This window comes from Plutella xylostella, chromosome 26, assembly GCF_932276165.1.
Source record: "Plutella xylostella chromosome 26, ilPluXylo3.1, whole genome shotgun sequence".
NCBI lineage: Eukaryota > Metazoa > Arthropoda > Insecta > Lepidoptera > Plutellidae > Plutella > Plutella xylostella.
In genome coordinates, this window is record NC_064006.1 from 840356 (window position 1) to 867970 (window position 27615).

At 41.1% G+C, this 27615-nt stretch overlaps 1 protein-coding gene across 11 annotated transcripts in view; it reads left to right on the forward strand.

Annotated features, from left to right (window-relative positions):
- Window positions 1-27615, forward strand: part of LOC105398365 (actin-binding LIM protein 3) — a 148614-nt gene that overhangs the window by 108659 nt on the left and 12340 nt on the right. For 6 of the 11 annotated variants that reach the window (XR_007267819.1, XR_007267820.1, XM_048630557.1 and 3 more), the window contains exons 2-14: window positions 12583-12743; window positions 13364-13482; window positions 14291-14484; window positions 17229-17286; window positions 17769-17881; window positions 18611-18660; window positions 20483-20647; window positions 21987-22058; window positions 22984-23197; window positions 24489-24616; window positions 25069-25180; window positions 25692-25787; window positions 26204-26351. Coding sequence is in view for 9 of the 11 variants with exons in the window: in XM_048630557.1 (XP_048486514.1) it covers window positions 12583-12743; window positions 13364-13482; window positions 14291-14484; window positions 17229-17286; window positions 17769-17881; window positions 18611-18660; window positions 20483-20647; window positions 21987-22058; window positions 22984-23197; window positions 24489-24616; window positions 25069-25180; window positions 25692-25787; window positions 26204-26351 (1630 nt within the window). In the remaining 2 variants the exon portion in view is untranslated. Of the gene's footprint in view, window positions 1-12582; window positions 12744-13363; window positions 13483-14290; window positions 14485-17228; window positions 17287-17768; window positions 17932-18610; window positions 18661-20482; window positions 20648-21986; window positions 22059-22983; window positions 23198-24488; window positions 24617-25068; window positions 25181-25691; window positions 25788-26203; window positions 26352-27615 lie in introns of all 11 variants that reach the window. The other 5 variants (XM_048630555.1, XM_048630558.1, XM_048630552.1 and 2 more) reach the window with 3 other exon arrangements.

The following is a 27615-nucleotide window of genomic DNA, read 5'->3' on the forward strand; positions in this document are numbered from 1 at the left end:
TAAAAAGTATTTTGTTCTAGATTATAACCCAAAACATGTGTACACAGCATGATTAAAACTAGAAACATGTTCTTAAATATTACATTTTAACAAATAAGTAAATACAGGTAAAAAGTACATATTATATGACCTAAATTTAAATTACAAAAAAAGATATTTTTATTGATGATCGTTGAGGATATTTAGAATAGATCGTCGATAACGACATGGGTTAGAGTCAAATATATCTATGTTATGTTCATTGGATAAAGTGTTGTACGTGCGACGCATCCTTACTAAAGGATTATAATAAGAAGTATTATTTTTGAAGACTTCAAGTGGAAACAAATTTGGCTTACGTGTTCTAAACTGAGTATTAATTTTCATTGACGATAAAAGTGCTGGTGAATCTATTCGTGAATGGATAATCTTGTGCAAGTACATAAGGTCACATTGTGTTCGACGAGTTTCAAGAGAAGTTACGTTAAATTTTCCCAGCCTAGCTTTATAATTGTTAAGTGATCGAGTGCTATGCAGTTTGTAGGCTAAAATTCTGAGGCACTTTTTTTGCACTCTTTCAATATTTGTGGTGTGGACCATGTAGCAAGGAGACCATATAGGTGAAGCGTACTCTAATATGCTTCTTACTAAACTATAATACAAATAGAGGAGACTATGAGGATTTCTAAAATTGCGAGTAGATCTTACAATAAACCCTAACAGCCGATTGCCCCTGTTAACAATATACTCATAGTGATGTCTAAATGTCAGTTGTTCATCAAACATAACCCCGAGGTCTCTAATTAAAGTTTTACGTTCAAGAGATTGAGCACTAAGTTCATAGTTGAATAGGATACGGTTAATTTTTCGAGTGAACGTTATAACTGAACACTTACTGATATTAAGTTTCATATGGTTAACGGTGCACCATTCTGAAATCGTATCAAGATCTCTTTGTAGGTTATAGCAGTCTTGTAAATCTGTTATAGAAGTGAAAACCTTCAAATCATCAGCGTAAAGTAAGCAGGGACAATTGAGCCTGTCAATTAGGTCGTTTATGAACATTATAAACAAGAGCGGCCCAAGATGTGATCCTTGGGGCACTCCAGATGTCGTAATTATAGGAGAAGACAAGAAACCCTTTACTGCAACTAACTGAGACCGCAAATGCAAGTAGGAGCATATCCACCTGAGCAAGCTACCATGCACACCATAACAGGAGACCTTGAAGCATAGGATTTCATGGTTCACCTTATCGAACGCCTTAGAAAAATCTGTGTAAATTGAGTCGACTTGTCCGTTTTTTGCAAAAGCACTGCATAGGTAGTTTTTATACTCTAAAAGATTACTTACTGTAGATTTATTTTTCATAAACCCATGCTGCTTTTGTGACAGGAAAGGTGAGACGTGATGATAGATACGGTCATAAACTAAAGATTCGAATATTTTCGCCATGCAAGAGAGAATACTGATTGGTCTATATTTATCACACATTGACTTATCACCTGACTTATGAATTGGGACTATATGAGCAATTTTCCAACGGGAAGGGAATACCCCAGCTGTTAGACTTTTATTGAATATTATAGTCAGTGCACCTATAAGTTCTTTACCGAATGTTTTGATGAAAGAGGGTGGGATTTCATCAGGCCCTGCACCTTTATTGGAATCTAGTTGTTTTACTTTCGTGAGAATGTCATGACTGCTTATACTGATATTGGAAAGATTAGTGTTTTCAATTCTGATGTCACTCTCAAAGTCGCCAACAGGTGTACTATTTTCGTAAACTGAGCCAAAATATGCGGAGAAAAGCTCGCAGATGTCTTTTCCATTGGACGCAGTTTGGTTATCGTATGTCATTGTTAGAGGTATTGTGACATGACCCTTTCTACCGTTAATAAAACGCCAGAAACCTTTAATATTATTATCAAGAGAGTCTTCAACCGAGTTTATAAAAGTTTTGTAACATTCATCTATGAGTTTCTTACTCCTGGTTCGTAACATTGAAAAGGTGTCGTAGTCACGCGGGTTATTGTAGAGTTTAAATAGTTTGTGAAACTTTTTCTTTTCTTCAATGCATCTTACAAGTTTATCAGAATACCATACAGGATAAGTCCCACGGTTGGTTTTACAAAGGGGAGTATGTTGCTTAATTATCTCGTAAAGCACATCATAAAATCTATCTAAGCAATCATTAATATTATTAGGTGACAAGACTTGTTTCCAATCTATGTTATTCAATGCTAGTTTAATCTTTTCAATATTACATTTATGATAATTATACCGTTTCTTATGTAATGGACGCAAAGGCTTGCTTGTTTTTACGATTGAGACATCAATGGCAAGTGGAGGGTGGAAGCGATCTTCACGTGTGAGGGGCTGTGCGCCATAGACAGCTATTTTAGGCAAGTTCGATAGTACAAGGTCCAGATATCGTCCGTCTTGATTAGGTATATTATTATGTTGAGAGAGATTACATAATGAAAGATTTAGGGCCAACATATTAGCTTTACGATCACGTGGATCACAGGGTAATAAAACAGTTGGGTCATGTGTTGATGCTGACCACGTGATATAAGGTGTGTTAAAATCCCCTATTATTAGAAAATGACTATTTTCATTAGCATTCAAAATTATGTTTTGCACGTTATCATAAAAAGATACTAAGTATTCATGAGGTAAGTCAGGGGGTAGGTAACACAGACAAACATTCAGAATCTTGTCGTTAATGTTATCGGGCAAAATACTAATCCAAATATCCTCAACTTTACTACTCCAGCTGGTCTGACAAATAACATTTAAACTGTGTTTAGTGGCTAGAAGAACTCCACCACCATCCTTTTTATGAGAACTCACAATAGTGTCCTGACGATCTCTACGGTGCACAGTGTATCGTTTATCAAGTAACTCGCCATCAAAAATTCCATCATTTAAGTTTGTTTCAGTTAGACAAATGATATCATAATTAAAATTCAAGGTACTTAGATATAATTCTGTCGTTTTAGATCTAATGCGGTTCACATTTTGATAAAAAATTACAACCATTATTATATAGATAAATAATAAACTACATGATTTAAATTTATTTTTAATTTACTAATACGAAGATAAAGTTAATTCTACTTGGATTTGTTAGAAAGGTTGTTCAACTCAACTTGCTCAAGTTTTTTTATACATTCCAAATTCCTTATCTGAATGGCATCGCAATCATCAGCTTTACGTACGAATATTCTACCAAACCTCACCCAAACATACTTATATGACTTTTCTTTAGCAAAAGCTCTAGCAGAAGCGTGCAATTTTTTAGAATCAGAGGACAAATGTTCATTTACGTAGATCCTAGAGCTTTGTCCAATTATCCCAGCATTTACTGAGTTAAGTTTCTCATTAGGGTGAGCTTTGTTATAACGAAGAGCGGCAGAGATCACAAGGTCGCGTTGGCGAGGCGATGATAAGGTGACAAGTATATTCCTAGGTCTGTCTGAGTTGGAGTTGACCTTTGAAACACGGCGACAGGCGCGGATCTCCGTCTCTACTATTGGCACTTTCAAAGTTTCGCAAATATTCTTGAAAATAGTCAGTACGTTTTCACTTCGCTTCTCCGGGACAGCCTGTACCTCTACGTTGCAGTCGCGCGAAATCTTTTCCATGGTACTCAGACGACCACTGATTTCACGAATTTGATTTTGCAACTCTAAGTTACTTGATTCGAGAGTCTTTATTGTTTCATCTCGACGTTTGATTTCCGATTTGATATCAGACTGTTCAGCTGCCAAAAAATCTGTTGTAGTTGTAAAATCATCCTTCAGTAATTGTATGGCAGTACTCACTTCGGCATTGACAAGGGTTTTAACGTCCTCTCTTAGTGCTGCTCGAAGGTTCATCATGAAATTTGATGTGGGCGAGAGCTTTGCATCGAAAAGTTGACTTATAGTTTCGATAGATAGATTGGCAGACTTTTTCAGGTGAGATGCGGGATCAGGAGAAGATATCTGCTTCGGGTTGTCACAGGACATGTTCATCGAGTCATCGTCGAGCATAAAGGAAGATGTGTCATTTCCTGAGCTTTGTTGGATAGGTGTATTATCATTCACACGGCGGCGGGTTACATTAGTACATGCTGGACATTTTAATGATTCTATCGCTTCCTTAGCCAATGATTGGTTATGTGGTACCTTCAGACAAGCAAAGCAGAAAGCAAATTTACAAGTTTTACACTTCAGATATTTATGTTCTGCAACTTCTATAGAACATCCATAGCATGTCATTGCCATTTCTAATAGGTGACCCTGTTGGCGGATCTGCTGTTTTATGTAGTAGAAAGTATAACTTGCTATGGCGAAGAGTTCAGGCGCTGGTGGTGGGGTAGGACTCGGCAAAAAATAAGTTTCTATTTTTATGGGAACGGAACGTGCCGTGTTATTGAAAACATCACCTTGTTTGTTCGTCCGAGATTTATTACTGATATACAAGTAATTACCGCTGTGATGTTACGGGAAAGCAATTAAAAATACAGTGACATGTATATTTGTTGCCAATCAATTGGAAGATGGGAAGAAGCAGTACGTTTTAGTGAGTAAACAGGTCATTTATTGAACACTGTGAGAGTGAGCTAAGACAGTAACGGTCAAGAACCAGAAAGGGACAGCGATAATTGCATCTCACCGACGGCCTTGTTGAGTGACGCTGTCAAACCAAGCGGCCAATCAAATCTCTTCGCGCACTGTCAGTGTCACTTGTCACTTGTCAAATTTGACGTCTGTGACGGATGACGCTCCATTCCACGCAGTCAAATATACATTCTGTTGGTGCCTCGGCCCGTGTGATGTGATACCCAGAGATGTCTCGCGGCGAATTCACCCAGTGCCGGCGGGTTACCAGTGCTTTCCGTTGCTATGCATAGACAATGCTTTCTTATGCGGTCAATGCTTGTTTGCTTCATGGACAATGCTTTGATCTTATTTAGACTCTGATTTTTGGTTTTATTAATTAATCTATATTGTACCGCCTCTTGCTTAAATGGCTATGCTTTTGTTTTCCATTGTGAATTGACATTTAAATATTATTTTAGAATTTTATTGTTTAATTTAATGAATTTTTATGCATTTACTTAAAGACTTTAATATATTTTGACTTTTTATAATGATGAATGAATAATAATTATATTAGTAATCTGTATTCAGACTTTTTTGGTTTGAGCATAAGGTACCTACTGAAATTCATATTAGTATATATTATTATTAATTATTTTTTTTTATGTTTGTGTTCGGTCAAGTTTGACAATTAATTAATGTGACATTTTTGTTAAAAACAAATAGTATAAATCGTATAAATATACTTTTTTGTTATTTATCGAATATTATGAATGTTTCTAGGGCGGTTTGTCCCCACTGCCCCGGCTCCTCAAGACAGTTTGTGATTCCCAGAGGGTTGAATGTTCATATAAGCCGAGTGCATAGGGATGTTGCTTCCCAGCCTTCAGTGGATGTTCAGGGTGATGATGCCAGTAATTCGCGTTCCTTGTTTGAGGATTTGCCTATGTGGAAAAAAAGGGTCCGTATCCTTAAACATATCCCGAAAGGCGCGAGATGTTTGGCTGCAGAAAAGTTGTCTCAGGCTATTGAGAAGTGTATTCAGTCAAACACCACCCAGGATTGGTTTGAATTGCAGTCATTTGCTTACACATGCCTGAGAGTCCCCTCTTCCGCAGACAGGGGCAGGTCTCTGACGTCCAAGGTAAAAGAAAACCTCACGGCTGGTGGCTTGGGTGTGCCTTTGCCCACTGACGTCACGTCGCGGTGTGTATCGGCGAGCGGAAGGGCTCTGTATAAGCTAGTTGAGACCAAAGTTTTCGATGGTGATGTTAGTGGTGCGGTACGTATTTTACTGTCTGACTCTTCTTTGGCGGATGATAGCGATGCTACGGTAGAGGCACTTCGGCTTAAGCACCCGATACCGAGTAGGGACTTACAGTTTCCACCTGAACCGAACCTTTCTAGTGTATTTCTGACTGTGGAGGTGAAGGACGTTGCGCAGGCGATTGAATCGTTCAATAGTGGTTCGGCAGGCGGCTTGGACGGTATTCGCCCCGGTCATCTCAAGGAATTGACTTCACCTGCGGCTGGTGATGCTGGTGCGACTCTTTTACGCTCGTTATGCTCATTGGCGAATTTTATGCTGAAGGGAATGGTCAATAGAGAGGTATGCCCTTTTTTATATGGAGCCTCGCTATGCGCCTTAAATAAAAAGGATGGTGGTATCCGACCCATCGCCGTAGGTAGTGTGTTTCGCCGTCTCGTGGCCAAGCTCGGCTGCAGCGCTGTCAGAGAAGAAATGTCTGAATACCTGCAGCCTTTGCAGTTGGGGTTTGGTGTGCCTTTAGGGTGCGAGGCGGCCATTCACGCCGCTCGGTCTTTTGCCTATTCAAGGGATGGATCGGATAGCATCATTTTCAAGGTTGATTTAGAAAATGCGTTTAACATGGTGGAGCGGGACGTATTTTTAAAAAGGGTTTTAGAGCGCGTTCCGTCTCTCTTCCCGTTTCTCCACCAATGTTACGCAAGGCCCTCAAACTTATTCTTTGGAACTATCCCTGTCGAGTCTCAAGTAGGGGCGCAGCAGGGTGACCCTTTAGGCCCCCTAATTTTTAGCCTGGCCATACATGACGTGGTGTCTTCCCTCCGGTCGCCGTTGAACCTATGGTACTTAGACGATGGCACCGTGGGGGGTGACGCAGATGAGGTTTTGAGCGACATTGAATCTCTGGTTCAGGGCTTGGCTGCATCGGGCTTGCGAATTAATCCAAGGAAGTCAGAGGTGTTTGCGTGTGCTGGTCAGTTGTCGCCGACTACCCAGGAACGGCTGGACGTGTTGGTGCCAGGTGCTAAGGTTTTGGACAGGACAACATTCATGCTTTTGGGTGCGCCAATTTTTCCCGAAGGAGTGCCAGCTCTGGTTCGGTCCAAGATGCGTACGTTGGCTGAAACCAAGTCGCACCTCTGCCAGCTTTCAGCACACGTGGCGCTTTCCATCTTGCGGGGCTGTTTGTCCATACCGAGGCTGACATATTCGCTGCGTACAGCCCCAGCTTGGCTGCATAGAGAGGAGTCCAAGCAGTACGATGAGGTGTTGAAGGACCTCCTGGAGGCTATTGTCAACATCAGCATGTCCAATGAGCAGTGGTCTCAAGCGGCGCTTCCTGTGAGGTATGGTGGGCTGGGTTTAAGGCGCTTGGAGGACACTCAACTGCCGGCTTTTCTGGCGTCGTCGTGTGGGGTGCTGCGGCTTGTCACTCGCATTTTACATGTTAATGGTGATGAGTTCAGTATTCCCCACGCGGCAGAGGCCCTGGAGTTATGGCAGTCTGTGTGTCCTGAGAGTGCTGTGCCGGTGCAGCCTGAGCGTCAGCGTGTTTGGGACGAGGAGCATTGTCGCTTGCAGTTGAACATGCTGATGCTGCGCAATGCCGGGGCTGAGTTGGCGCGTTTGCGGGCGGTCTCTCAGCCAGAGTCAGGGTTGTGGCTGCATGCTTTGCCATCGCCGCAGTTGGGAACGTTGTTAGACAACGATTCCTTGCGGGTGGCGGTGGCTCTGCGTCTCGGCTGCACTGTGGTGGAACCCCATGTTTGTGTCTGCGGCGCGCGGGTGGATCAATCGGGACGTCACGGGTTACACTGTGTGCGTAGTGCGGGCAGGTTCTCACGGCACCATGCTATCAATGACATCGTCCGGAGAGCTCTTGTTTCTGCGGATGTCCCGGCGGTCCTGGAGCCACCAGGGTTGTCCCGGGCTGATGGCAAGCGTCCGGATGGACTCACCATGGTGCCGTGGGAGAAGGGCCGCAGTTTACTCTGGGACGCGACGTGCGTCTGCACCCTCGCGCCGTCTCACGTGCAGTCTACAGCGGCCAATGCGGGTGCCGCTGCTGAAGCCGCGGCTCGGCTTAAAAAACTTAAATATAGCCAGCTAATGCAGCGGTATCTGTTTGTGCCCTTGGCTGTGGAGACGATGGGGGTGTGGGGAGAAGAGGGCAGGGCCTTCTTAAGGGAAATCACCAGACGCTTGAGGAGACGTGGTCTGGGATCTTCTTCCGGGGCACACCTGATGCAGAGGCTATCCCTGGCTGTGCAGCGTGGTAACGCTGCCAGTGTCATGGGTACCTTTGGGTCGGGTGTGGCTCGGAGGGGTATTTTTGATTAGTTAGTTATAATAAGTAAGTAGTAAGTATATTTGTAGGTATATTATAATTATTATTAAATTGTTTGATGAAACTTCTAGTGGATTTTTAGATTATTCTAAGCACTTACGTGCTTTCCCAATGCACACGAAGATGTCACATTGAAATCTGCACACAATAAAATCGGTTTCAGACTTAAACACGCACTTTGAACACATAAAAATATTTTATATGTGGGAGCAATTTGTAAACACTGTTTCTTTTTTGAGTACCCAACGAAGAAAGACAGTTAATTACACAGCATCTTGTTCAATCATCAGCCAATAATCATCCCCTGCTGGACATAGGCCTCTCCCAAGGAGCGCCACAACACTCTGTCCTCGGTCTTCCTCATCCAACTACTACCGGCTACCCGCCTAAGGTAAGCATCTTGTTCGTATATCATTAATCTATGGCTAAACGACTCGCTAGTCGGGTCCACGGCCGAGTATGGCGGTGCAACGTTGCGCAAACACGGCTCGCAACATCTGGCGCAACGCGGCGCGTGCCTCGTGTCCATGTATCGATGAACTAATTGAGATTTATACGGACGCGTTAGAATTCTGTGCAAAAACGGATACGTACATTACTATGGATGACTTGTTCGTCCTAGGTGTTCGTTGGATTCGTAATGGATGGAGTAATACAGTCGGATTTCTTCACAGTGGAAATTTTACTCAGACAATCCAAGATTTACACTAAGCCCAAAATTTCACGTTGTCTACTGTCATCTGCATACATTAGCTGTCAAAAGTTTCATGATTCCGCTAGAAGCGCCACTTAGTATACGAGAAATGAAAACATTTATAGTTTTGACAAACTATCGAACCTGTACTAGACGTACTGTAGATGCATCTGGCTCGCATTAGGCTCGTGCCGGCAATCGACTCGTCAAATCAAGATTTATTTATATATAGCAATAGCAACGTCTGTCTGTCTGTCTGTGCTGATCGACAGATGTGGGCCAGATTGTTGAGTTTGTTTACATCTGTGCACTTCCTATCCTACTGCAACCGACGCAATGTGCATTCGGTTATGATCTTTTCAGATGTTATTAGTGTTATGTGTGTTGTCTTGTTGTGTTTCTTTATGTAACTCTGGTATAATGTATTTGTTAAGTCATGTGATGTACTTAAACAGATGCAACTTTGGAATACGATATTTAGTTTCTCCATGCTAAAGTTTTTAAAGCTATGCTTGTCAGTTTAACGTTCTTCATTTTCTTTTTAAAAAGCGCTTTTCTTTTTCCGTTGTCAACTCTGATTGCCTATGTTTACTCTCCCAACGTGCTGGCCACTTTGATGTGTTCCTCGAAGTAACCTATCTCAACACGCGGAAGCTGTCTATGGTCTAATGCCTTGTCTATGGTAGTTCGGCGACACGGGCTGGCGTGCCGCCAAATCACCGCGTTCTATTTTTGTATTTGGAATGTCACTTCCAGGATTTCCAGATTCTCCGAGGTGCGTCTAATGCGTTCGTACTCAATTTCAGCAAGTTAAGTATATTTTTTTAAATTTCGAAATATTTGATTCCAGCCAGCATTTATTTCTTTTACGTCTAATTAGCGCGTTCTTTATTTGAATTAGGAATGTCACTTCCAGGATTTCTAGATCATCTCAGAGTTGCGTGTGCCTCTAACTAATGTGTTCGTATTCGGTATCGGCCAGGTATATTTTTTTAAATTTCGATATATTTGATTCCAGCCAGCATTTGTGTTCTTTACGTCAAATAAGCGCGTTCTATGTTTAAAACTTTATTTCCCCCTTTGAAAATCACCAGTCACTTAAAAAGATGTCGGAATATGTCTGTCATTGGTAGACAAATTAACGCGTCCTACTTTTTAAAAGTTTCTGTCATCCTCTTGGGATTGGAGATGTAGAATTTTGTGAAGAAATGCTTTTTCTAGTCATTAATCATGATACATTTTAGTTTCACAACCATTATACTCGCTTAGGCCTATAAGTATAAGCGAACGTGAGTGTTAGTTATATTATCTTTTAGTTTGTAAGTTAAGATATCATAAAAAATTACCTCTGGACATTTTGTATGATTGTAGAGTCAATAATAAGGGTAGGTATACTTTCTTTTACATACGTTTAGTGACCCATATGACCGCATGCTTGCCCCTGCAGTCCAGCAATTCACCCGTCGACCCGTAGGACCCCGCAGCATGACCCGCGAATTGACCCCGACTCGGCACGCCGCTATTAATTAATTTATTTCATCACTATCTGAGTTTATCGGGAGGGTCCTGACGGGAATTTTAATTCGGTGTACTAGATAACTAATAGGTACAATGTAGTGTGGCTTTATTATCTTTGTAGTGTGAATAAAAGGCTTTACCGTATTGTTACATACAAAGTCGCTCGTTTTTAAAATCTGACGTAACTTATATGAATCTGACTGATGTTTGACAGCGAGCGACTCCGCTTATGGATTGTTAATCGCGAATGTGTCGGTGATGGTAGCTGTAAATAACATTTTAACTAAAACTGTTCCACTATTATTGAGTAGTCTGGGCTGGCCAGTGAGGCCAGTGAGTAATGCACTGGTATTTCTCAGTGGGATGTTGTGGAAATAGAAGAATATTTCGTTAGTTATTTCAATCGCTACTTTTAAATAGACTGTTTGATCTAAAAAGGTGCTAATTGTACGAACAGTAGTGTTTTATAAATAAACTTGATGAAAACTGAAGAGGATTAATTTATATGTGTAATTTATATTACAGTTTAGAATACCTTTAAAAACAACATAATTACTCAATAATGATATTTAGATAAGTATTAAATTATAGAAAGAATAAATAAAGCATCTTATTCTGAGCTGAGCGAAGGCTAGGTCAGTTGCCGAGGACAGGACGGCGTGGCGCACTCACAAGATCTCTGTTCTGCCCCCGGTTCCTTAGACAAGCACAGTCAATTAGGACAACCACAGCAAAGAAGAACCTTCTTGTTGACCTACTCGGGTCCCCAGGGTAGAGAGGTATGTCCCTCGGGTCTCAATCTATGCTAGATTACAAGGCTCCAGTCGACATGCCAATGGCAACAATGCTAGAGGGACTTGTGAAGGTCTGCTTACTTGTTGCTTAACAGACTTATACAGGGTGTTGCAAAAGTGGTACATATTTACACCTCCACAGAAGGGAACTCTTTCAGAAGAGGGGTCCTTTGTGAAATGGTGGTAGACTATCGACCAATAATAGTTACCACCACCACCGCCTACCATTTTGAACACCCGTTAAACGGTGTTCAAACATTTTGTGGTAACACAGTATTCGTTTAACTCCAAGCCTCTTGTGCCAAGGGCAAGTACAAGGCGTGGACCCTGCGGCTTCGTGACTTGACTACGAACGTAGTTTTATTTCTTCCATTGCGAAGATGGTTGATGGCTGCTCGATAAAGCATATCTGGAGCCGGATTCAGGCCGAGTTAGCGGTTCTGAAACGAACTTTCGATGGATGGCTACATTTATAAGCTACATTACTACATCGTATCTCATCTGAAATATTGAAGCCCTTTAGCTCTATAGCTCTATGAGGTTGGAGTAGTAGCCCAGCATCCCTCGCTAATATGGAATCAACTGATCATATTTCACTTGTTAAAGAAGGTTATATGTAGATCCAAACCAGGATTCTATTCTTACATTCCTCGCCACTCGTGTAAATTGTGAAAGCACTAAGTGATGTCCGTTTACTGTTTCGCCACCTTGTTGTCCTCCTCCTCATCTTTTCTAATCTAGTAATATTTATTGCCTACTCTCTCAATCAGAAATCAGAATGCTGTCGTATCTTTGACCAGAATTTATTCTCTGGTTCAGCAAGTTCATTGCCAGGCGATTGTTGCTTTCGTTCCGTAGCGTACGTGACCCCCGAACCGTGTAACCTTGTTAGCTCTCGGATTTATTGCTGAGTCTGCGGTTGGAGTTTTGTTACAGATTTTGTGGGAGCTCAAAGCTATATTTCTTTCATGGTAGGTATTCCACTACGGTTTGTTCATTACTTCTATGTTTTCTGGCAATTGGTCACTACTGAAGTAACTAGAAAATCTCAAGTATTTTACGCTGCAGTTATCATGTAAATGACAAGTTTTCAAGTTAAAAACGCATACAAACATAACTTTAAACTCGGCAGGTAGTGACTTCATAAGCACAGGCGAATTTGGAACCCATCAGATTAGTATAACTAAAACTTTATCTCGTCACATCCAACATTTAGATACGAAACTACGACTGTCACTCTCTCACTGTCTCGCATTGAACACCTGCTATTGAGACGGATACGTTTTCACGACGCGACGTCGTATCGTGTTTGTGTGTGGGAATCCTGATTCCCCTAATTTAGACTGTCAAATGTACCTTTCCATATCTAACCCCCCCCCCTCTCCCCGCAGGCAAGGTGGTCTGCGGCGCGTGCGGCGGCAAGTGCTCGGGCGAAGTGTTGCGCGTGTCGGACAAGTACTTCCACACGGCGTGCTTCACGTGCCGCGCGTGCGCCGCGTCGCTGGCGCGCGGCGGCTTCTTCTGTCGCGACGGACACTACTACTGTCCGCAGGTACCTACTGTTGACAAGTACTTCCACACAGTGTACGGTACAGTCAGCTGCATAAGTAGCTATACACTTTTGTACCTTGTCAATCTGAAACCGCCTATCAATTCATTGAAATATTGACGGTTCGTCAGTTTGACAAGGTACAGAAGTGTATAACAACTTATGCAGCTGACCGTACCTACTGTAGACAAGTACTGGACTTCTACAGCCATCAAGGATGATCTGAGGCGATGGGATATGGTTCCAGTAACAACAATGCCGATATCCTTTTGCGGCTGTGGAAGCTATGACACTGCGTTCCTTTTAATCCAGTTAGACGCACGAATGAAGCCTCCTTCCTCCCGACATGAAAACCTCCAGATAAACCATCTTTTAACATATTTCCATAGCACACTGAGCGACTGCAAAATGAATCACATTATGATCGCTTAAAACAGAATCAAACCCTCGACAATCAACACTGATTTCGATTAAAACGATAGTACTTCCTTTAATTCTTACCTTACTCTCCCTAACCAGCATTTACCAGAATCCTCCCCATATCTACATTACTATAAATGTTACGCGTGATGTTACTTCCTCATCGTATGCACATAACTAAGATGTTACGCGTCATGTTGCAGGACTACCAGCGCTCGTTCGGCACGCGTTGCGCGGCGTGCGGTCAGTACGTGGAGGGCGAGGTGGTGTCCGCGCTCGGCAATACTTACCACCAGAAGTGTTTCACTTGTGCAAGATGCAAGTGAGTACTGGCCCTATAGCACAGGGCGCTGTTAAGACGTGACAAGAGTTCTCTGTCGCGCTCGCTCTTGAGGCTACGCGATGAGAGTAAGCGCGATGCAAAACTCTTGTCACGTCTTAAATGCGCCCCGTACTAGCTCTTCTGTTTGTTATTATTTACAGTCACTTAAAACCCAAGATTATATGCATATGGCTGCTAAAACCGGAATGAAAGGCCTAAGGCCCGGCATGAAGTGGTTGCACTGATTCTAATCAAATTTAGTTGGGCGTGTCCTGGACTGAGAAACAACTAACTGAACCTTGAAGATCGTTCACTGATGCCACCAATTCAACGAATGTGTTTGTCCAACCACTTCAGCTTACCCAAGGTCGTCTAGAGTGTTTAACGTGGCGTAGACGCTTGAACGCTCTTGTAAGTTCTTAAGAGGATTGCCACTTCAGCAATATTGACGAATGAGATTAGTGTTTACCATCATTAACATCGAAGGAAAAAGGGGAGGCCTTTGCCCAGCAGTGGGAAACAAAATAGGCTAATTAAAAAAAAAAAAAATCATTAACATCCTCATAACGACTGGTGCACCTTAGTTAGCACCCCACCTAAGGCTCCAAAAGTCCAGGGACACCATCATCATCATCATCAGCCAATAATCATCCACTGCTGGACATAGGAACCTCTCCCAAGGAGCGCCACAACACTCGGTCCTCGGCCTTCCTCATCCAACCACTACCCGCCACCCGCCTAAGGTCGTCAGTCAAGGGACACCAGAATCAGTAGCTCCACCTTAAAATGCCCCCTTATTTCCCCCCAGACGAGCCTTCCCATCAGGCGAGAAGGTGACCTACACTGGGGCCGAAGTGGTCTGCTCGGGCTGCGTGGCCGGCGCGCCGCAGCGGCAGACGGCTCGCTCCACACGCTCGCCCGCCGTCGAGTCCAGCGCGAAGATCAGCCATGACAACCACGTGGAGACCAGCAGTGAGCCGAAGAAGGAACCTGCTGAGAATGGTAATAACTAGTCTCTTTCAGGCCTCTGCTGCATTGATCAGACTTCTTTTGTTTTCTAATATAACATCTGGTGACGCGGGCAATAGTAATCCGCTCCGGGTATCCCCTCAATGATGCAGAGGAAACCTTGATAACAAAAGGATCCAGCAAACAATGGCATGGCAAACATTTCGCGGCGCTCGGTAAAAGTATCTGTCTAGCACATCCTTGGGAGTGTATCACAGCTTCGTAGCATTGTACTACAGCTCCAAGTTATGTTGGTAGACAGCGCTTTTAGCAGTAAGTTGATCTGTCCGATCAGCCATTGCGCGGCGCTCAATCAAGGCTTGTCACAGCTTTATATCTCCTTCAATAACAGCGCGTCTTTGAGAGTTGCGTGTGAAGCTATAGCCTGAAGGTTGAGTGGTAGATAGCGCTTTTAGCATTAAGGCAGACGGCTCGCTCTACGCGCTTGCTCGCCGTGGAGTCAGACCAGCAGCTAGCCCAAGAAGGAACCTGCTGAAAATGGTAAGAATCCAATATTATAGTAAATTTAGCTGTGTTGATCTATTTGATTGGTCCCTTTCTTTTGTTTTTCGAGCAAAACGGCATGCTCAACGCAGAGGAGGCCCTTAGAAGAGGGTGAAGGATCCAGCAGATACTGATATAGCAAACGTTGTGCGGCGCTCAAAAAAAGACTTATTTATTTATTCATTTATTTACTTAGAGAGCACAGAACAGTCATACATAATTTATCTGTAAACATAACTAGGTAGTTACTTATCACGGTATGCGTAACGTGACCATTTATTTTTTTTGTCAAAGCGGGACACTTGCGGAATTTCAAATCCCTCAAAGATACATAATATATTTACTATCAATGTGTTGATTTTCGAACCCGACAAACTTTAAGGGTGTATTCAACGAGTGATTTCATCGAGAAAACATCAAAACACCCCCATATGTGGAGTCAAATCTCAATATTCTAGAAATGGAGGCCATTTTAAAGTTTTAGATCCTTAGTTTTCATAAAAATTCATATCTCGAGATTCAAACGGCTTACGGACATGAAATAAAATGCTTTTATCCGCAAAAAGTCATCTCTATCGAATAAAAATATGCAAAACTGCTAAAAAGTTACATAAAATAAGTTACAAGCACCTAATCTAGTTTTTTTGACACAAAAAAACAGCAAAAGTTTACATTTACTTGAATAACTTTGAAGCCCCCCTTTGATGGTATTTTTATGTATTCTTTTAAAAGTATTTGAGTTAAGCTAAACAATGATACCAAAACGGTATAACGGTATAACGTCGAGGTAGTCAAGAATTATTGAAAGTTCAAACACACCTAACGGAGCTCATGTAAGTTGATTTGTTTTACAATCAGAACTCTTTCACTAAAAATTATGAAAGAAACACCAAAAAAGTGGTTAGGTGTGTTTTGAACTTGCAATAATTCTTGACTGCCTCGACCTAGAGATACGGTTTTGGTATCATTGTTTAGCTTAACTCAAATACTTTTAAATAAATATATAAAAATAGCATCAAAGGGGGCGATTTTCAAAGTTATTCAAGTAAATATACATTTTTGCGGTTTTTTTGTGTCAAAACTGTTAGATTAGGTGCTTTTAACTTATTTTATGTAACTTTTTAGCAGTTGTGGATATTTTATTGGATATAGATGACTTTTTGCGGATAAAAGCATTTTATTTCATGTCCATAAGGCGTCTAAATCTCAAGATATATGATTTTCTATGAAAAAGAAGAATTTTTTTTGTATCTAACTAAACTTTAAAATGGCCGCCATTTCTAGAATATTGAGATTTGACATATGGGGGTTTTTTCTCGATGAAATTACTCGTAAAATCCCCCCTTAAAGTTTGTCGGGTTCGAAAAACAACATTTTGTATACATATTATCTTTCTTTCTTATCTTCTTATTTTTCGCTCAGTTTGCTCAGTGCATCAATTGAAAGTTCCATCCCTACGATGAAAGAGGGAAATGTGAATGAGATATGAATGGTGAAAAACCATTTTTTTATATTTATCTAATAATCTTGTAAAGTTGGAATATTTAGGATACCTAAGTACTTACTATGTTTTTATAAATATACCAGACGGGTACACTACATAAATCCGAATAACTTTTTTACGAATATGAAAATAACGTTTTTTTAAATTACGAATTTCATATTTCTAGTAAATTTGAAGTTTCCGAATAACGATAAATTGATAAACGAAATTTCAAACAACAGATTTATTAAAATGACCAAAGTAAATTTTTCGAATGTTATAATTTCGATTTTTTAAATGTACGATTTTTTTATTATATCGAATTGTTTAAATAACGAATCCCGAAGTTTTAATATTCCGAAAACGAAAGAGCAAGAGCGAGTCAATGATCGTCACTGAACGAAGTTACTCGCGGAGTCTCGGTAGAACTCGGACTCATATTACTCCCTATAGTCTATGCGAGTAAGTGATAAGAAGATAAATAGTTGTCTCAAGTGACTAAAAGAAAGAAAGGAAATATGGGATGTAGTTACAAAATGTAGGTAAATTAAATTATCGTTTGGTCTGTTTATGAAAGCGGGACATTTTTGGCCTCGCGGGGGACAGTGGGACGCACAGCTTGAAAGCGGGACTGTCCCGCCCAAAGCGGGACGTATGGTCACGTTAGGTATGCGGTAATTGCTAAGCGTTCGCCGCATAATAAACTCCCTGGGATCTGTATTTAAACTCTGATTTTTTTCTATTATTTCAGAATGTGCAGGATGCGGGCAGGAGCTGTCCGAAGGTCAAGCTCTAGTGGCATTAGACAGGTAAATATAATTGTTCATAGAAAGCATAGACCGATTACATAATCAGTAAAGTCACTTCTAGTGTCTACATTTTCCACCAACAGACTTCCAACGGTTCATCAAAACTATCACCTTTCGCTAACAATGTTACGCGCTATGTTACAGACAATAAAGGCAGAAAAGTTATAATATGTATTGCATGTATTATCACTAGTGTAGCTAAATTATCCACGAACACACTTACAATGATTTCTCAAAACTATAGTCTATTTTGTAACAAACGAGTACTGAGTATGTTCTCTCGCACATTTCCGATATTGACAGAGTGAGTTGGATCATTGCTAGGACCAACACGAAAAAGTTTCCGTTTAAAAAAAATACATTTCCTATATTGACTGAATGAGATTGGTCATTGCTAGGACCAACATAAAGTAAAAAAAATCCGTTAAAAAAAATTGAATAACACCGAATATCACCTTTCAATGTTACGCGTCATGTTACAGACAATGGCACACGTGGTGTTTCGCGTGCGGCGCGTGCGGGCAGGTCCTTCAGGGGGAGTACATGGGGCGCGGGGGGACTCCGTACTGCGAGCGCGACTACCAGCGGCTGTTCGGTGTACGGTGCGCCCATTGTGACCGCTACATCTCGGGGAAAGTGTTGCAGGTGCGTGTTGCGTGTTATGTTACAGGTGAAAGGGATGTTACGCGGCGGGTTACAGACGAAGCCGTACTGCGAGCGCGACTACCAGCGGCTGTTCGGTGTACGCTGTGCGCACTGTGACCGCTACATCTCGGGGAAAGTGTTGCAGGTGAGTGTTACGGGTTACTGGGATGTTACGCGGCGGGTTACAGACGAGGCCGTACTGCGAGCGCGACTACCAGCGGCTGTTCGGTGTACGCTGTGCCCATTGTGACCGCTACATCTCGGGGAAGGTGTTGCAGGTGGGTGTTGCGTGTTGTGTTACAGGTTAGGCCCGGGTCTCCTATTTACGCCGTAGATTGCGTTCAGCGTCACGCCGTAGGCCGCGTCACGATGCTCACTACGACTACGCGCCAACGTCGGCGTGTGAGGGAGACCGCATCAGTACATTTCTATAGTGAGCATAGTGACGCGGCTTACGGCGTGACGCTGGACGCCACCTACGGCGTAAATAGGAGACCCGGGCCTTACAGGTTACTGGGATGTTACGCGGCGGGTTACAGACGAGGGCGCACTGCGACCGCTACATCTCGGGGAAAGTGTTGCAGGTGGGTGTTGCACGTCATGTTACAGGTTAGTTTGATGTTACGCGGCGGGTTACAGACGAGGCCGTACTGCGAGCGCGACTACCAGCGGCTGTTTGGCGTGAGATGTGCGCACTGTGACCGCTACATCTCGGGGAAGGTGTTGCAGGTGCGTGTTGCGTGTTATGTTAGGCCCGGGTCTCCTATTTACGCCGCAGGTCGCGTCCAGCGTCACGCCGTAGGCCGCGTCACGATGTTCACTACGTCTACGCGCCAACGTCGGCGTGTGAGGGAGACCGCATCAGTACATTTCTATAGTGAGCATCGTGACGCGGCCCACGGTGCGACGCTGGACGCGACCTACAGCGAAAATAGGAGACCCAGGCCTTACAGGTTACTAGGATGTTACGCGGCGGGTTACAGATAAAGCCGTACTGCGAGTGCGACTACCAGCGGCTGTTCGGCGTGAGATGTGCGCACTGCGACCGCTACATCTCGGGGAAGGTGTTGCAGGTGCGTGTTGCGCGGCATGTTACAGGTGGGTGTTGCGTGTTATGTTACAGACAATAGATGGACGACACTCGTGGAGCTTCGCGTGCAACGTCGGTTGCAGATGTAGGTTCTGTAGCTATATCTGTAAACGTTGACACTCTTGGTTGTGGGTTAAGTGCTGGCACTGTCTTAGTCTAAAACATATTATTAGAGACTATAATATTTATCCCACACATAACGTTATTAGTGGTTTGGTGAGAGACTATGTATAATATGATAAGAGATTCATATTTACATAGATTAACCCAAAAAAACACTATTTAAGTTGACCTATTTATTAATCCAGTTTCTCACGACGAAATAATAACTATGCGCTATTGCCATTTAAACTCGGTTACAATTTGTATAATGAAAATGATTGATATCTTTTTAACAAGCATACATAATGCTTGCTTGTACCGCTATGTTTTGAATGGGATGACAAACATGGCTCGCATTGTCATTGATGTTATTATGCATCTGATGTTGTGTATTGTACCGCAACGGGATTTAGAGTATGCGCTTTTGTGGCCTTGTTACGTGTAAGTATGTTATGTTATGCATAATAATATGGTCTGCATACGAGGTATATAAGCAATTCGTTAGGAACGTCTACAGTTTATGTAGTGTAAATGTACCTAATAGGTACAGATAGTTTCGACTTGGATGTGCCCGTAAAATGGCAATAGGCCCGCCCCCTGTTACATTGGGACTAACATAACATTCTGGCGAAAAGTGGGTACAGCAATGCACCTCTGCCTACCCCGCAAGGGAGTACATTAATACAAGGCGTGAGTGTCTGTGTGTGTGTAGTTTCGACTAAGGGCAACTTTTTTTTTGCAAATCATGGTGTCATTCATAAAATAGCATTTTGTTTACTTGCCTTTGGAAACATATTTAAATGGCTCGTGGATCAAGTGCGATAGAAGAAAATTTAGCAGCAGGTACACGTTACGTCAAGATTACGGAAAGCTTGTCACCGTTAATACAGGGATTAAACCCACGTTTAGGTTTACCACAGCTTTTTAATGACTGATGTATCTGTTCTATTCTGAGGGGATCTATATTACGTGGCTCTCTCGAGTAGAACCTTTAATTAATGTGCATGTATATTTTCACTTGTTTATGTCAATAAAGTAATTATGTATTATTATTCCCCCCCTTTAGGCTGGTGACAACCACCACTTCCACCCCACCTGTGCTCGCTGCTCCAAATGCGGCGACCCGTTCGGCGACGGCGAGGAGATGTTCCATACTTTGACCACCTTTCTCTCCCCAACTAATATACCTAGAGAGCCCATTTTTAGCTTAATTACACGACAACGCTGTACCGGCAACAGACCTAACCTAACTGTGGGTGTCTGGAAGAGATTACTTTTAGGGACAAGGCCGCCGATTGTGCAATTTTTTTGTGTGTGAATCCTGTATGTGTGCAATAAAGTTATTATTATTATTCTCAGGCTGGTGACAACCACCACTTCCACCCGACCTGTGCCCGCTGCTCCAAATGCGGCGACCCGTTCGGCGACGGCGAGGAGATGTTCCTGCAGGGCGCCGCCATCTGGCACCCGCGCTGCGGCCCCGCGCCCGGCCACGCGCCCTCCCGGCCCGAGTCTGAGCTGCAGGTAGGGGGGAAAAGGGGGGATTGGAAGCTGTTGTCTTACACAGGGTGTCCATTTCGACAGATGTAACTTTTTGTCCACCAACCCGCACAGGCCATTCATTGGAAGGAGACCCGTGCCCCAGCAGTGGGGCCTTGATGGGTCGTGATGATGATGATTTTTTTGACAGGTGTCACTTTTTTGAAAGCTGTTACTATTTGACAGTAGTCGCTTTTTGACCCTTGACACTTTTTGACAGGTCTAGTATGTAGCACTACAAACTGCGTGGGGTGATAGGCCTTGGCTCTAACCCGACTCAGCTTGTCATGCTGCTTACTGGACATACTGTATGTCTTCTAATCTATGGTACAGATTGGCAAGTTAGTGTACAAATGAATTACTTTTTTTTTTGGGTTGGCAACCCTTACATACGCTACGGGAAAGCTACTTCAGTTGCCATGTACGAAATTTAAGGGTTTTCCAAATTGTATTTTGTAGTGTAAAAATAAGACTTTCTTTATACCTATTTGGTTTTTCAGCACTTTAGTTGTTGTGTACGCACTTTAGTGTAGATAGATGTTACATGTTTTAAACCCCCCTCTATTTGATGCATAAAAAGTAACATTTAGTAATTTTCTTAATTTGAAATCAATCGGACATACCTCTACCTACCATATTTACAGGTATTTTTAATATTATAATGTTCCTATTTATGCATCAATTTATTTTATTTCTTTACCCACTTTTCATTTGGAATGATCCCATTTTTATTGTTGTTATCGATGTGTAATATTTGCTAAAATGAATTTGGAAAAGCTACTACTTGTTTCCAAAGTCATTCTAGTTTTGCTGTTGTATTATTGGTAATCCGGGTAGTTAAAATATTGATAACCCAACGAATGATGTAAATGTAACTAATTATCTACTGATTTCAGCACATCTCCTACTATCATAGACGATTTTCCTTGATGTTGTTAAAGCTATCAATCTTTTAACCAACCCGACTTTATTGACGTGCGGGACTTGTAGACTTAATTGCACCATAAATGCAAAATAATGTCACAATCACAATGAGATATCACTATCAGCTAATATAATTATTTAGCGATCGTTGTGAAAAAATCACACACTCACACTTTTCACATTTATAGGGTGGTACAAAATACTTCGCGAATTTAATTTAAAAAAATCGTTGAACTATATTTGTTGAGATTGACGAGCTTGGCTACGCCCTTTCTTCTAATTATACCACTATTGCTGTATAACTTAAAAAAACGTCAAATGAAAAGCAATAGGTCATCAAGTCTCGCGCCGCCAACCCATTCTCCACCTTGCCCCCTTGACACAAGGTTGTAACTTGCAGTTCTCGACGCGCTCGCGCACGCCGAGTGTGACCGGCTCCTACTGCAGCCCCTACAGTAGCTTGAATAGGAAGGTTGTTGTTTTTTTTTATTTGCAATTTTTTATTTTTTTTTATAAAAAAAAAAGTTTTTTTTTTGTTTTTTTTTGGGAGGTTGTGTCTGCTGGTGGTGGTTTATAAAAAAATAAGAAATGGGTTACTACAATAGTGGCTTTTTAATATATATTTTTGGATTACATAATAAAAAGTATTTGGGAGTAAATTTTTGCTGTTGACATCTTTTCAACCGTTAAAAAGCGTTTAATGGAGACACAACCAGTAATTTATGATTTAATTGGCTTCTTAATTTAAGTTTTATAAAAACCTGCTAGAACTGAAGTAAGGTTGATATAGGTATTCCGTATTATGCCCCCAATATAACTAAAATTTAATATCTAAATGAGGCATAACACGAAATAGCTATTCCAACTGTTTACCAGGTTTGTTTATGAAGAATATTAAGGATCTTTATTATTTCTATGATCTGACAGTTCCTATTTATTGTATATCCTTCTGGCCTTCCCACCAATGTAGTTAGCATGTGAACGTTATAAGTTATAACTCAAAGTATGCATGTGTGTTCACAAAATCCTAATGTTGACAATAGAATTAAAAATTTAAAGGTAAGTTTTCTTACATATTTTTTATACTAAAATGTTGCAATGTATTTTTTTCAGAATAAAATAATTTCTTCTACTGTTTGAGTTTCTGGGTTCGATTCTCGCTTCGAACCATCATTTGTTCTTTAAATTTCTGATTTACTTGGTCAATTTTTGTACGATATAAAAGGCTGACTCTCCAAAAGTTTTTCCATCCGTGACAAACGTTTGGTATATTCTCACCATTTGAATACATAATATTCTTACCATTCGTATACATATCAATTGCTAGAAAAGACAGAGATCAAGAGATCACCTACCTAAAGACTCCAAAACTCACCCTATCACCGCCCCAATTCCAGTACACCTACGGCGCAGTCTCGCCCGGACTGACCCTGCGCGAGTACCGTTCCACCGGCGCCTGCTCTCCTCACCGCATCACGACGTACTCGTACCTGTCTCACGAGCCCCAGTACCTCCGCCGGCCGCTGCAGCCGTACGACCGCCCGCCCGCCTCGCCACACTTCCATAGACCGGCCAGTGAGTCCCGGCCCGTTAGCGTTACCGGCATGAGCTGTGAGTACTGGCTTGGCTTTTGATAATGTTTTAATGATTTGTGCAGAGGAGGTGTCTGAATAGGTGTCATATACTTATTGTCTATTATAATTATAGACAAAATACAGCTAAACCGATGAACGAAGAGATGTTGAGTAGAAGAGATGTTGTGAAGCATTTTGATAGTAACATCTGACAATTAAAAGTCTAAATAAGAAATATGAAACAATTACAATATATCGTCATGCTCTTAAGTTTTTAAAGAACAAATCCCTTCAGTTAGTGAGGGTATAACTGAATCTTTAAAATACTAGGAATACCAAGTTAAACTAATCCTACTTTGGATATTATGTACCTACTGTGAATTCATAATCATGTCATCGAAGTACACTAGAACCTTTATATGAGAACCGGCTCGTAGTATATTATTTATCGTCCTTTGGAAGGTGTTTAATGCACTTTCTATCGGTGTTACATCCTTTTGAACTAATATTGCCCATCCTGTGTTTCAAAAGCAGTTTAATGTTAATCATCCACCCCTATGGCAATGTGATAGTAAGCAGACTCCATATCGAGTCTTGAAAATAACTTGGTTCCGGCAAGAACATCATTTGGGTATTGTTTTTTGGGTGTTTTCTTATTAAATGCTATAAACAATTGAATAACTCTTAGTAGCTTAACAATCTGATATAAGCAATGCACGGCTGCATTATATTAATATGCACATTTGTTTACTAAACATGTTTATATCCGTATTTAGCCTGTAAATAAGTATTCAACTAATACATGACTAACACCAACTGAATGTATATACATACATCTTATCTTCCTTAGTACACATAATGCTTTCAAGCATGATTGATTGATATAATTAACACATTCAATTGCCAAAAAGAGTTTTTTGTTATTCAATAAGAATCCCTAAACTTTTTACCATCTTTCCTTTTTTAAGATGTGTAAGATACACTGAATAGGTGGCACTACATGAGGAAGCCTAACAGTTAGCAGTCCCATGCAATATGCTATAAAAAACCAATTGTATGCAGCAAATATTTTGTTTATAAATGATCTGGCACAGCTACTTATTCCTTCTCTTCCTTACTTCACTATCCACCTCATAACATGTCGCTACCCTGTTTTCTTACACAGTTAAGCTTATAATGCTTTCAAGATTTTTAACTGTATGTTATTAAAAGAGCGAGGCCGCCTGTCACAGGTATTGTTTACTTACTAGGCGGTCCCAACCTTGTATGTAATCTAGGCCAAGCTTTAAACGAAATAAACGTTATTTAAACTTTTAAACCCGGTACAGCGGCAACAGGCACCCGGTCCAGCTCCCGTCCCGGCAGCAAGGCCTCGTCCCGGCCCGGCATGCGCGCCCTAGTCGACTCCATACGCAGCGAGACGCCGCGCCCCAAGTCGCCCGGCATGAACAATGAGGTCAGTTTTTTTTATTATATACAGGCTGTTGCTAAAATGATATTTAATTTAATTTATTTATTGAATAAGAAATTACGCAAAAAAAATACAGTATGCCTAATACAAGCAGCAGAAATCCATTAAGGGTTTAAGAGCTACTTAATAGTAAAATATTTTTATATCACATGCATTATAATAATATAACAAGTAGGTATATTAGTAAATAAATAAATAAATAAATAAATAATTAGCTATATAGTAAGCCGACTAATAAGGGGACGACTCGGGGGGTCATTCTGAGCTATTTGAATTTTCTGAAGAACAGAGTGCATGGACTTTTTCCAGTCACATAAATGATTCGTCTTTTCTACTCTAGCTTGACGAATGAGTCAATTAAATGGAACTGTTAAGTGTAGGTTCATTAATAACTAATCTTCACTGATTGTCAATAACCATGATAGTATTTACCACAGGAACCCATAGAGCTGTCCCACTACCCTTCGGCCTACAAGCCCGCGCCCGGAACTAAATCCAAGATCGAACGAGACGACTTCCCAGCACCGCCTTACCCCTACACTGACCCAGGTGAGTGGATGATTGAGTGAGTGGATGGATGAGTGGGCGAATGAGTGAATGAAATATTGCAGTTATCAAGCTATCGTTTTGGATTCATATAAGCACACGCATAAGGTGGTGCTAATTCCGATTTGCCTTACTACTTATTTTATGCCTTAGACTTGACTTTTGTACAAATGATACTTCTTGTTTTTTTTTTTTTAAGGAGCCAATTCAGTTGTGCAAATTTTGTAGCTTGCCTAATTATCTGTCGATATTTGAATGAATGAATATGCCATTTGACAAGGTACAAAAGTGTATATTTCGTAGCTTGCCTAACTATCGGTCGATATTTGAATGAATGAATATGCCATTTGACAAGGTACAAAAGTGTATATTTCGTAGCTTGCCTAACTATCGGTCGATATTTGAATGAATGAATATGCCATTTGACAAGGTACAAAAGTGTATAGCTTCTGAACGGCTAGTACGGGACGCATTTAAGCTAAATGTACTAATACTATCAAACGTATGGTTTCAGAACGTAGGAGGCGGTGGTCCGATACATACAAAGGCGTGGACGTGAGCGACGAGGAGACTGATGGACAAGTCAACGGGAAGGTCAACGGCAACTCAGGTGCGTTTGAATTATAAAGACAAGTAAAAAAGGAGTTTTATAAGTAATGGAGGTAGAAAGGTGGCTCCGAAAGTATCCGTTTGATATCGATGTGTTTATTGAGACGCCACGTTTCATCATATGTAATTGGTAGGCCGTTGATAAGCTATGCGCTTATTGATCGAGATTTGGAGTAGACCTAATTCCTTTAACATTATAACTTCCTGAGCCACCCACCATACCCACGGCTCCGCCTTCATGACCCCGCACCAAAATTTAGGCATTATGCTGTGTCAACTTATACATACATTCTAATTACCCGTGAATTCATTAGTCTCATGCTCTTGACGTTCAAATGCATTTACCTTACATCTCAATGGCTTCATCAAAATGGTCACTTAAGAAGGTTTACCTAATTGTCAATCGCTTGATTCCAGAGCTAATAGACCCTCAGCTTCGTCGCGAAGAGCGTGAGCTGTCCAACATCGGGGCCGGCATCGCGCAGGTGTTCCTCAAGGAGGTGAAGGAGAGGGAGAAGATGAAGATGTGGAAGAAACAGAACCTCGACCCGAGGAACGCTAGCAGGTCAGTGGGAGAGGTTAAACAGTTAATTAGGGATTGAAATAAAAGATTGTCAGAATTTAGACAGTTGTCGAATGATAGAATCAATGAACGCTAGCAGGTCAGTGGGACACTACATAAAATAGTGAATTAGTGATTAAAATAAAAGATTGTCAGAATTTAGACAGTTTTCGAATGATAGAATCAATGAATGTGAGTGAATGAACAAAGGATTGAATGAACGAACGAATAATTTAGACCCGAGGAACGCTAGCAGGTCAGTGGGAGGGACTAGACTGAGGACTTGATGACTTGATGGTGAGATTGCCTGCATTATTGATATTGTGATAGAAACAAATAATTGAATGACTGAACGATTGATAGAGTGTAAAAATAAAATAATCAAGTGAATGAAAAATTATGAAGTAAATAAAGTAAAGATTGAGTGAATTTAGGACGTAAAGTAGCATGTTGTCTATAGTTTAGATGACGTTGCGCGACTCAAAACGCTCACACCTTACAAAAAATAAAGCTAGATAGAGTATGAGTTAATTACTCATGTTCATGTTTATTTATTTATTTATTATGGTTCACCAACATTTGTTACATCAAAACTATTACAATTCTATAATTAAATACAAACTAGATGCACAAACAATTAAAGGTAAACACGGCATGCACAAAATTAAAAAAAAAAAAAAAAAAAATCGTCAATTTAGAGGCTACTTAAAATAAATTTAACTACTTATACTAATAATAAAAAAATAATTATAATTGATTAATAATTGAATTAAAAATTTAGATTAATATATTAATTGATTGAGAAATTAATTGTATTTTTAAATTTAAACAAAGAGTCAGCATGAATATCAATAGATCCAGAACATTTTTTAATAATCTGCTTAACCTAGGAATGGCAGAGTTAAAACCGAGAACTGTATTACGGTGAGGCGGACACAAAGGTTTTATTGGTTGTCTGGGAAGTCTTCGAGGCACCAAAAAATCAAACTTGGACAAAATTTGTGGACAATCAATTCTATTTCTAATTATTTTAAACAGAAAACTTAGGTCTAGTAGATCTCTTCGTTTTTCTAAGGAAGTAATTTTCAAAAAATCTAATCGATCAGCGTATTGTTTTTTTTTATTTAAAATTCCTGCAAAATATGATAAGTGTCCCACGAAACGCTTTTGGATACGCTCAATTCTGGCAATATGGGTTGAGTAGTGGGGACGCCATACTACACTACAATACTCTAACACACTCCGAACAAATGCATTATAGAGTAAG